General features: G+C 44.5%; 1 protein-coding gene across 1 annotated transcript in view; it reads left to right on the top strand.

Annotated features, from left to right (window-relative positions):
* FERMT1 (fermitin family member 1) overlaps positions 1 to 11,206 on the top strand; it is a 32,486-nt gene extending 21,280 nt beyond the window's left edge. Inside the window, exons 10-15 of the mRNA XM_032420162.1 lie at positions 3,801 to 3,925; positions 4,695 to 4,801; positions 6,224 to 6,445; positions 7,027 to 7,151; positions 8,458 to 8,599; positions 10,491 to 11,206. Coding sequence (XP_032276053.1) covers positions 3,801 to 3,925; positions 4,695 to 4,801; positions 6,224 to 6,445; positions 7,027 to 7,151; positions 8,458 to 8,599; positions 10,491 to 10,664 — 895 coding nt within the window. The 3' untranslated portion in view covers positions 10,665 to 11,206. The remainder of the gene's footprint in view (positions 1 to 3,800; positions 3,926 to 4,694; positions 4,802 to 6,223; positions 6,446 to 7,026; positions 7,152 to 8,457; positions 8,600 to 10,490) is intronic.
* The last annotated feature ends 944 nt before the right edge of the window (positions 11,207 to 12,150 follow it).

Genomic DNA, 12,150 nt, shown 5'->3' with positions numbered 1-12,150 from the left:
CCTAGCAAGTGTAATTACAAAACTATCTGGAGGGAAATATCCACAATCTAGCATGCATGGGCCTTCTAGAGGAAACAATAAACCCCTAAAAATTGAGCTCCTGATAAAAAGTACTAACCATGTGAGCTCATGAACCATCGTAAAGGAAAGACAGCCAACCCAACAAACAAGAAGATTAGCAGTTTCAATAATTTTAGGTAATAGAACAATCTGAGAAAAACATAAAATGAGTATGTTTCGAATCCTTATGGAAATTAAAAGATAAATATCATCATGAAAGAGAAGAGGCAATATTGAAAAGGAACCAAATAGAAACTCTGGAAATGAAAAATTTACTCATAGAGAGGCTCCTGGGTGGCTCAGTCAGTTAAGCATCTGCCTTCAGCTCAGGTTATGATCCCAGGGTCCTGCTTCTCCCTCTCCCTCTGCCATTCTCCCTGCTTGTGCTCTCTTGCTCTCTGTCAAATAAATAAATAGATAAAATCTAAAAAAAAAAAAAAAAAAAGGAAGGAAGAAAGAAAGAAAGAAAAATTTAGTCATAGATATTTAAAATTGAATAGGTGCACTGAATGTCAAATTTAAAAACACAGGTGAGGGGCACCTGAGTGGCTCAGTAGATTAAGCGTCCAACTCCTGATTTCGGCTCAGGTCATGATCTCAGGGTTGTGAGATTGAGCTCCACATCAGTCTCCACACTGAACGTGAAGCCTGTTAAGATTCTGTCTCTCCCTCTCCCTCTGCCCCCCCCCGCAACTCTCACATGTGTGCACTCTCTCTCTAAAAAAAATAATAATAATTTAAATAAAAACAGTTGAATAGAGAACACAGAAAGGTAGAAATGGAAAATGTTATAGGTAGAGTGAGAGTTTTCAACATACATCTACTAGGAGTTCTAGAAGAAAATATGGGAGAGAGGCAAGTATTCAAAAAAGAATGCTTAAGAATGTTTCATAATTTTTAGGGCGCCTGGGTGGCTCGGTTAAGCAACTGCCTTCGGCTCAGGTCATGATCCTGGAGTCCCTGGATCGAGTCCCACATCAGGCTCCCTGCTCAGCAGGGAGTCTGCTTCTCCCTCTGACCCTAACCCCTCTCATGTGCTCTCTCTCATTCTCTCTCTCTCAAATAAATAAATAAAATCTTTAAAAAAAAAAAAAAGAATGTTTCACAATTTTTGAAGACAAAAATCCTTAAATTCAGGAATCATAAAATCCCAAGCAAAGTAAATCACTATAAATGCATATCTTACTAAGGCCAACCATTGATAAGAGAAAGTCTTTAAATCAGAGAGAAAAGACAGATTTCCTAGCAAGGAAAAACAGTTAAGTGGGCAACAGACTTCTCCTTGGCCAGGAAATCTCTTGAAAGTGCTAAGAGAAAATAATAGTCAGTCTAGAACTTTCTGCCCAATCAGCCTTTCAAGATTCTACTTTATGCAAACCCCTGAATATAAACCAGACAAGGTATAATCCTACTACTTAGTTACATACTTAATAAAAACAATTAGTTATGTCCAAACTGTAAGGTGTAGCCACTGTTGGAGAGACTACTTTGGAATAAATAAAATGGCTCCACTAGAGGATTACAGAGAGAGAAGCCACACATCAAATCCATTCATTGCATCAATCACTGTAGTCAAGTAGGTAAGTTACTGGAACAGAGAAGTTCCAGGCCGACTTACACAATGTGCCACGGGAGATTATCAGGGAGAGTCACGTTATAAATACAAGACACCTAAAATACAGTGGAATCTTTATAATACTTCATAAAGAGGGAGTGACCATGAAAACCTTTGGTCCCCCCACCCTGGTTATCACATGGAAAAATACCTCTAAGAGGAGTGACACACTCTTGTTTTTTCAAAAGAATGTGTTCCAAATTTATGACCTCTCTGTGATGACAAGTGGCCATCAGTGGTCAGCCTGCAAATGCTTTCAAAATAATAAACACACTTCACCCCTCCTTTAAGAAAAAGGTGATTGTGAAATGAGTGAGAACGCAATTCATGTTTGAAAGAGATTAGTGCGGTGGAGAGGGCATTTCGGAAGCACTTATTTGGAAATGTTTCCACTGTCACAGTGTTGCCAATAATGATACTGCCCATTAAAACAATATTCTCTTGCCTAAATTTTGATCACCTCTCTCAGTTAAGCTGAGAGTCTGTTCAAAACGGGAACTGTTAAAAAGAAAACCACAGGCCCAAAACAGCATCGCTTAGACCAAGTCCCCAAACTAGGGCTTAATACCTAACCTAACTGCAATTTCAGCTTCCCCCAGAAATGAGTCTTAATCGGTCAGAAGGGAATTTTCTGATCAGCACCAATGAGGTCCTCTGTCACATGGGCCCTCCGTCTCCCAAAAGATGAGGTAATCGCCTAATAAGACCTCCTGCCCTTCCCCACATGGAAGGGTGACCTTTCCTGGACCAGTCCTTTCTTTTGCTAATAACTTCCTTGCCCCACCTTCCTTCCTATGACAACTTTCCACTCTGTACCCCTCCTCAGAGCTCCCCTCTACTTGCCAGGTGGGATGCTGCCCAATTTATGAATCACTTCATAAAGCCAATTAGATCTTCAAAGTTAAAAAAATAATAAAACAATGCTGTCTGCACACCTTTAAAACTCGGAAACAGGGGCGCCTGAGTGGCTCAGTTGGTTAAGCGTCTGCCTTCGGTTCAGGTCATGATCCCAGGGGCCTGGGATCGAGCCCCGCGTCGGGCTCCCTGCTCAGTGGGGAGCCTGCTTCTCACTCTCCCTCTGCCTGCTGCTCCCCTTGCTTGTGCTCTCTCTCTGTCAAATAAATAAATAAATAAAATCTTAAAAAAAACGTTGCCCCAAATTATGTACGAGTGGGGTTAACACATGGCTTCCTCTCTTTCTCTCGTCCTTGAATGCAGAAATCCACTGCTGTAGCATGAGAGACCCTGATTCACCCCCACGGCCAGCACTGTTCCACGGAACCATGGACAGCTCATATTGTCTTTTCTCTGCCCAGCTGTACCCCCTTTCCTTACTCCCCAGCTCTCTCTCACGTTTTCTATTTTGAATGGCCCAACTGAGACTTACCATTGGCACTACCAACCTTGTCCAGCCCAGAGTATAAAGTGTTCTGGCCCCCACAGATCTCACTTTTGGGGATCTTCCCCCCAAAATGTTTTTTTTTTCTAGTAACAGTAGAGTCTATGTAGATTAGCTGTAAATTTTTGTGAGTTCCATGACTCACTGGGAATTCTGTGGTGGTTTCTCTTAAGGATCAGAGGAAACTACAGAAAAGGTTTCTTACTTTTAGATCTAGTGTTTATGCCTGATACCTTGAAAGCTGTGCTGTCCATGTGGACAGCTTTTTCAGATCCAAGAAGTATACTGAAATGACAGATGTCCCAGATTCATGGATGTTTCTTAAATTATAATAATTTATTGAGCACTTCAGTTAGGCCAGGTGCTGTGGTAAGCACTCTCAGAGATTACCTCGTCCCCTGCTCACAGATGCCCTGTGACTGTCCCCATCACACAGACGCAGGACACGTGGCCCAGGCAGGGAAGTGTCTTCCCCAGGGTCCCATGTTAGAGGCAGTAGCAAAGCCAAAGTGGTCTTAATCCTGAGATTCTGCATTAACTTCTATATCTATTAAAAACCCCATTTTCAGTTTTTAGAAACGAGTTAGCAATGTGAAAATTACTTTCAACAATGAAGAGTATGTTGTTTGAACAGGTTTCTAGAGCATCTCGAGCCACTTGAAATTTGCGATGTGTCCCTACGTTTCTGGATGGCTGTTAAAATGCTTACTGTACTTTAACTTGCAGGCCCAAGAAGCTAATATTAAAGGCTTTCAAACAGTATTGGTTCATCTTTAAAGACACATCTATAGCCTACTTTAAAAATAAGGAACTTGAGCAAGGAGAACCAGTAGAAAAACTAAATCTTAGAGGTAAGAGAGTCCTACATCTGGGTAAGGCTTGTCATGACCCAGCCATGAAAGCCAACCTCCTACCCAATGAAGTAGGGCTTACTTCCAGAGGAACCTCTCTATTTCACTGGTTTCCACATGGCAGCCTGCCTGCAGCGCCGTTCCCCATGGAGCAGGAGCCTGGAATATGGTGTGATAAATGTGATTATTTGCATTCTGCTGTCCCTTCTTCCCCGGTGTGTCCAGTTCTACGAAGTGGTGGTAATTGGTGTCATCCATGTAGTACATGAGGCATTGTAGGATCCTGAAAAGCTTTCTAAATTCCAGAATGGTTGTTTAATTCAATGTCACTTTAGTTTCTGTTCTAATTTCTGAAAGTGGCTGTGAGTGTGCTGGTAACTCCATTAACTGAAATATTTAATTAACCAGTGCACTCAATTCCCTTATCATTGCGACAGTAAGAGAATTCTCTCTACTTTGGTTTATTTAAAAGTTAATATTCATAGCTCCATGTTACTATGAGTTAGCATAGCCAAATCGACCTGGAAAATGAATTCAGTTGATGAGATACTTAAGAAAATCATAACAAGATATTTTCTCTTATCCATGTGAATTGTTCATGAGTCTTATTTAGTTACCCTTTAATTAATGTTGTCTGCCTGCTCCTCAATTTTTCAGAGGAAAACCAAATCTGAAGGGCTTATGTTCAAAGTGTTTCTTTTAGATGCACACCTAATTTATATAACAGATTTCTCAGAACTCAGTTTTGTCCCTGCCTTTTATCATTCAGGCTGTGAAGTTGTGCCAGACGTCAACGTAGCAGGGAGAAAATTTGGAATCAAGTTACTAATCCCTGTTGCCGATGGTATGAATGAAGTGTATCTGAGATGTGACCATGTAAGTTAAAAAAAAAAAAAAATGCTAAGTCCCTTTACCTTTCTTAAGCCTAAGGACAAACCAGCTGAGATGTCTTCTCCAATGAGAACACTCATCGGTCAGTTATTGCTTTGTAACAAACAACCACAAAATCAAACGACATATACCAATAAACATTTGCCTCTGAAACATCGACGAGTAGGCCGGGGCTCAGATGATCCAGCCTCACGTCATCTGGACGGATCTGCTGCTAGCTGTAGGTCTGGCTAGGCTTGGCTCCTGGCTCACAGTTAAGCCCCTTGTATTTATTCTGGGTGCCAGGCTGCCTGGGGAGGCTCTGCTCACAGCGATGGCAGAAGTGCAAGAGAGGAATTACAAACAGGCAGACCTCCTAAAGCTTGGGCCGGCAAGTAGTACACTGTATTTCCACCCACATTCCATTGGCTAAAGCAAGTCCATGGTGGGGCTCAAAGTCAAGAGGTGGGAAATTATACTCTGGCTCCAATGAGACAGACTGTAAAATCCCATGGCAAAAACTATAGATACCAGGAGGATGAAGACTGAGGTCAGTAATTCAGTGCACCACACCAACTATTGCTCTGAAGAATTCCTCTCTTCGGCTGCATCCCCTCAGCTTCTAGCACCATGCCTCTTGGCTCCCTGAGGTAAAAAATGAACACAAGGGGCGGGGGTACCTGGGTGGCTCAGTCGTTAAGCATCTGCCTTCAGCTCAGGTCATGGTCCCAGGGTCCTGGGATCGAGCCCCACATCGGGCTCCCTGCTCAGCGGGAAGCCTGCTTCTCCCTCTCCCACTCCCCCTGCTTGTGTTCCCTCTCTCGCTGTGTCTCTCTCTGTCAAATAAATAGATAAAATCTAAAAAAAAAAAAAATGAACACAAACATTCAAGAGCAATAGAGGTCACCATTGACTGGTTCAGAGCCCATCAGTGGACCTGATTCCTCCCTTGGGATTAGAATCTTTACTAAGGATAGGCCAGAGTAGACATAATATGGGAAATCAGTTCATGATCTTTTTCCTCCTTTCCTTCTGTTATAGAGATCAGACATGATATGAACATGGAAATAGGTATCAAGGAAGGCAGTCAGGTAGCTTGGGTTTTCACCTGTCTGTCCTCCATGGTGCTCCTGTGTCCTTGGTTCATCTTTCAATGCAAAGTTCTCTGCATGGAATGGATCACAACCGACGTTCCTATTCTCTAGCCCCTTAGCATAGAGAAACTCAACCCAGGACTCAAGAGCTCTTGTTGGGTGTTAAATTAGGTGATTGACAGCCACTCAGAATATGTGGCACTTCACATCTTTCTTTGCTTGGTAGGTGACAGTTTCGTGTATTGTAGAGATGAAAAGCCCACATCCTGTTCTGTTCCCAGCAGGGTGGCTTTGCACTTGAATTTGTGTCTCAGCCCTCTGATGTTTGCTGCAGGAGAATCAGTATGCCCAATGGATGGCTGCCTGCATCCTGGCATCGAAGGGCAAAACCATGGCAGACAGCTCCTATCAGCCAGAGGTCCTCAACATCCTTTCATTTCTGAGGATGAAAAACCGGAACTCAGCATCTCAGGTGGCTTCCAGTCTTGAAACCATGGACATGAACCCTGAATGTTTTGTGTCACCTCGGTGTGCAAAAAAACACAAGTCAAAGCAGGTACTGCTAATCTTGTTGGAGCAATTATTTGCAGTAAATTCTATTTTCTGGGGTAAAATGAGGAATTAAAATGATCGAGGCCATCATCATGAAAAATCGGCTGATGGGGATTTTTGACTATGGACTCAGTATTAGACGATGTTAAGAAATTATTGTTCCTTTTGTTAGAGCTGACTGCCGCTAACTGAACATGGCAGTAGTCCCAGATTTCATTAAAATTATTAAATCCCCACAAATTAAAAATGTAAATTATGCTTCCATTAGAGGGGGTTAAAAGTTACACAGATAAACTGATATAAGAGGAACCATTGTCCACAGACACCATACATATCCCAGAAAGAGGGACCCAGAACTCTCCATTTCCATGAACCTTAGAGTTGTTCCTTCTTCTCCTCAGTGATTTATGTGTTTTATAGAAGGACAGAGAGGAACAGAGGATGAATGAATGGGAATGAATTGTCTTTGTAGAGTTGCAGTTGGGCCTTGCATTTATTTTTCTCACTGGGAATCTGAGCTAAAGGGATGATTGCAGAACAGTAAGTGTATGCCAAGATGGTTCAACATTTTCCACTTCTGCTTAGCTGGCAGCCCGGATTCTAGAAGCCCACCAGAATGTGGCCCAGATGCCGCTGGTCGAAGCCAAGCTGCGGTTCATCCAGGCCTGGCAATCTCTACCTGAATTTGGCCTCACCTACTATCTTGTCAGGTGATCATAATGTTCACTTGCCTCTCTCACTTCCTGTTTGTTTCTAAGTGCCTTTCTTGGAGCCCAGTTTATTCTCAGTCTAGAATGTAGAACTCTTTAATTTTAGAATACTGTCCTCTCGGGTGCCTGGCTGGCTCAGTCGGTTAAGCGTCTGCCTTCGGCTCAGGTCATGATCCCAGGGTCCTGGGATCAAGCCCCACATAGGGGCTCCCTGCTCAGCGAAGAGTCTGCTTCTCCCTCTCCCTCTGCCCCTCCCTGCAGCTTGCACTCGCTCTCTCTCTCTCTTTCTCACTCTCTATCTCAAATAAGTAAATAAAATCTTTAAAAAAATAATAAAGAACACTGTCCTCTCACAAATGGCCCAAACACATTGGCTGCTTGTAACGATCTTCCACACCTTCTCTTCACAGTACTTACCTGGGCTCCCTGCTTCTCCCCTTGTTCCCCTAAGTTTTCAAGTTGGCTGCTAGAGTGATCCTTTTAAGACCTGAGTCAAACCATAGCAGGCGTCTGCCCAGAACCATCTGAAGGCCTCCTGGCTCACGCAGGGTATAAGCCAAATCCTTACAATGGCCCCATAAAACCTTAGCTCTGGGACTTCACAACTTCTGCCCCTCCTTTATGGTGCCCAGCCACCCTGGCCTCCTGACAGGTCCTTGAGCATGCCCCAAAAAAAGGAAAAAAGAAAAAGAAAGCTGCAGCCTTTCACTGGCTGTGCCCTCTGCCTACAGCTCTTTCCCCAGATACCCATGGGACTCGTTCCTCACAGACATCTTTAATCAAATGTCCTTTCTCGCTGCAGTCTTCCCTGACTTGCTTTTCAAAACTGTAACCACCTCATTGCCAGTATTCCCTGTCCCCCTTCTACGCTTTATTTTCCTCCATGATCTTACCTGCCATATATATTTCACTTATTCATGACCCTCTTCCCCCCTAGAATACAAGCTCCATGAAGTTAGACATTTCCTATCCAATTAGGTCACTAATGTATTCCCTGTGCCTAGAAGGGTGCCTTGCATACACAGCTGATTTTAAATTCATTGACTTGACCCTCTCTTACTTTGCTTTCCTCTGATGTCACTTTCACGTAAAGATGTCTACAGGACAGCCTCAATTCTCTCCATTCTTCATATTCCCTTCCTATCACAGTAAAAAATCCCTTCTGTAGAAAAGTTAATCCCTCGCTGTCCATTCTTTGGATATCATTTAGAAATGTTCCTATTATCTTCAAGAGGTTGTAGTATGAATGACCATCATATTATAGGAAGCAGTTGCCTCTTTTAATTCATATTAATTTTTTTTTTAGATTTAAAGGAAGCAAGAAAGATGATATTCTGGGAGTTTCATATAATAGGTTGATTAGAATCGATGCAGCCACTGGGATTCCAATTACAACATGGAGATTCACAAATATGAAACAGTGGAACGTCAACTGGGAAATCCGACAGGTACACTAAAAGTTTTCTGTATATTCAGTGTTGAGGCTATAAATGTGTGTTCCATCAGAGTTGTAGATTACTCTGTTCATATATGTAGAATTCAGAAACCACAAGCGTGTGCCTGTTGTCTGCTAAACTAACCATAGGCAGTTCTGGGCAGTTCACTAACAAGTACAGGCCAAATGGTTTTGAATTAACACCACAAGTTGGCTTAGCCTCCATCTGGACTTTCCATACAGACTCTAAAACTGCTGAGCAGTTTGATTAGTTTCCTTCAACTCAGCATAGGATTATGTAAGATGCTGATAACTGCTTAGTAGAAATTGTCTGAGATGGGGCTGTCATCCAAAATGATTCCAAAAAGGCTTCATCTGACTGGCTGCCAAGAGGTCTAACCTGTCGAGGACTCAGAGGCTCAACTGCCCACCTGGAGAGCATTCCAGCCCCCAAAGGGAAAAACTGCTAGAGAAGCAAGAGACGTGAGCAGGGATGACTAAGTAAAGCTTTGCCTCCTGAGTTAAGGAGCCCCAAACCCTCTGTCTCCCATCAATTGCAGTTGCACCCCAGGGGGCTAAGGTCAAGCCAGGGCTATAGCATGGGAAATTCTAGATCTAGTCAGAGGCACCTTAGCATCCAGCTGATTTAAAACATTCTGATGGGGCGCCTGGGTGGCTGAGTTGGTTAAGCGACTGCCTTTGGCTCAGCTCATGATTCTGGAGTCACAGGATCGAGTCCCACATCAGGCTCCCTACTCAGCAGGGAGTCTGCTTCCCCTCTGACCCTCCCCCCCTCATGCTCTCTCTGTCTCGTTCTCTCTCTCAAATAAATAAAATCTTTAAAAAAAAAAAAAACATTCTGATGTTGCTGATCTAGAATTCTCATTTCTCCTTCGTTTTCTCATTTTTCCAGTAGAAAGCCTAGAGGAATGGGAGGAGACTCACACCTTTTTTTAAAGAACTGTGGATTCCTCTCAGCAGGGCTGTTAACCATGTGGGCACCCATTTATAGAATAAAAGTTTGAGATTAGGTGACCTCTCAGGCAGTGGCTCTAAAACCTTGTTGCATATTAGCATCACCCGGGAGCTTTAACACCCTGCCGCCCGGACCACACCACAGACCCATCAAATCCCAGTCTCTGGGAGTGGGAGCCTGGCAGCAGCTTTTAAAGGTCCACCAGTGATTCCAATGGGCAACCAAGGTTGAGAACCAGTGAAATCTGTTTCTTCCAGTGTTTAGAGTTTATGACTTTGAGCTGGGAAGGGGTGCAGGGCTGTTGGGTGTAGGAAAATTCAGGTGAGCCTTTTAGTCTCCATTAAAGAGTCTGCAAAGCACCCTGCCCCTTGACAGAGGGAGTGCTTAGGAAGTTCTTAATATCTAAACATGAGCGACCAAAAATAAGCATGTGTGTTGGGAGCTGGAATGTTTTGCCAGGTGTGCGGCATAGTTGAGACCACTAGAGGGCGCACAGAGAGCAAAGACTTGTTGGCTGTAAGGGTTTAATGGAAGTGGTGATTGGGGTTTTTTTTTGGTTGGGTGAGGTTTTTGTGGATTTTGGGGGGAGGAGGGGAGGGAAATCATCTATAAGCCACCTAAGCAGTCCTCAGCTCTGGGGTCATCACAAGACAGTTTTTGTCTTTTTTTTTAAGATTTTATTTATTTGACAGAGAGAGAGAGAGACAGTGAGAGAGGGAACATAAGCAGAGGGAGTGGGAGAGGGAGAAGCGGGCTTCCCGCCGAGCAGGGAGCCCAATGCGGGGCTCAATCCCAGGACCGTGGGATCATGACCTGAGCCGAAGGCAGACACTTAATGACTGAGCCACCCACGTGTCCCTTTCACAAGGCAGATTTTTCCCTCATTTTCCTTGAAGTGTTTAAGCTTACCTGTGCCTTCCTCTTCCAGGTGGCAATCGAATTTGACCAGAATGTCTCCATCGCGTTCACCTGCCTGAGTGCGGACTGCAAGATCGTGCATGAATACATCGGTGGCTACATTTTCTTGTCCACTCGGTCTAAGGACCAGAATGAGACCCTTGACGAGGACCTGTTCCACAAGCTGACTGGTGGTCAGGAATGAAGCAAAGCTGACCTGCCTACACACAGAGGGTGAGCCACGGATGGTCCTTCCTGGACAGATGGGATCCTTGGCTCGCACGGTGTGCACATTGCAGACTGACAGCACATACTCACCACTGGTCACTCAGATGAGGATCCTCATCCCATTTCAGACACACTGCCTAGCATATCCTTTTCCTTTCTTTACCTTGTCCTACCAGTGATGGAAGGGGCCTCAGTTGCCTTTTCTGTAAAATGGGTGGGTGGGAAACAGGCTAGTAGACAAAGATTGCGCTGTGGCCCAGCATGGAGCTACAGTTCTGTGACTTGCAGACCCTGCAGGTCTATGGCTAGAAGTCACCAGAATGCTTCTCTGCTTTGTTGCTAAGTCAGCAAAAGACAGAAAGGTCGAAAGCACGGTAGCCAGGGACGGATCTTATTCCTTAACTCAGGTATAAAAAGTAATTTGTCTTTCCTAACAGAACCACTTTTAGCTCCTATCTTGTGAAAATGGCAGAGGGAGTCCCCACACACACATAGACTTTCTCCCTATAGGTCAAGGCCTGGGGGTGGGGAGGGGAGAGGTGGAGTTACCTGGTGCTGTTTGGTGACAAGGGGTCAGAGCAGTGAACTTCAAGGTCATCAGTTCACAGTGACTTCCGCGGAGGTGACTACTGCCCCGTCTGGCCTTGGACATTGGTCCCCTCAGGTTACTTCTACCACCTGCAAGGCCTGTTGCGTTCCTGAGGGTCCCTCAGCCGCCTTTAAGTCTTTCCGGATGACAGGGGTGATGCAGAGGTACAGGGAAATCCACTCCTCAATGACGCTGCAGGTCTCAACTGCTGTTCCTCTGAGCTGGGGCTCAGGAAGATGGGTCCAGTTCTGTTTATAAAACCCACCTCCCCACGTCGGGGCTTACTACGGGGTCTCCCTCCCAGCTGGTCAGGGAGAGAAAGACAAGCCCATTCTCAAAGACCACCAAGTTCAAGGGCTGATGGCTCCCCGCCTCCCCTGGCTTCTGTGTACATTTTGTAAATCAGGAGCCAATAACAGACTTCTGTTTTCTCTGCTTTTTGCTCTGTCATGTCTGCCTCAAGACATGGGCATGAGCCAGGTAATCACTGCCTCAGTTGTCATTTTCTGCTTTGCTTTGTCAGCTTTGAGAGGAGTGGGTTTTGAGAAGGAAAGAAGTGCTATCCGGGGTAGAGGGAAATATCAGATGGTATTTAATTATGTTTTTATGAATGTTCTGCTGCCACAGAAGGGACTTGGGCTGCAAGGGTAAAGCAGAGGCTCCATTTCCATTCTGAAATTCTTTTAGGATGCAAAACTCTGGGGGCCTGGCCAGAGCTCAGATGCCCCAAAACATCACCTTTTGCTTTCTTTTGAGACCAGAGATCTTCCACAGCTCTAAGAGACACATTAGGACAGCCTTGTCTAGGGAACCCCAAGCCCTGAGCTGGAAGCTGTTACTGGAAATTCCTCTTTAAGCCTCTCCTTAGAGTTGA

Source organism: Phoca vitulina, unplaced genomic scaffold, assembly GCF_004348235.1.
Source record: "Phoca vitulina isolate PV1807 unplaced genomic scaffold, GSC_HSeal_1.0 scaffold22, whole genome shotgun sequence".
NCBI classification, from domain to species: domain Eukaryota; kingdom Metazoa; phylum Chordata; class Mammalia; order Carnivora; family Phocidae; genus Phoca; species Phoca vitulina.
The sequence above is the reverse complement of the archived record's forward strand: the minus strand, read 5'-3'. Positions and strand labels throughout refer to the sequence as shown.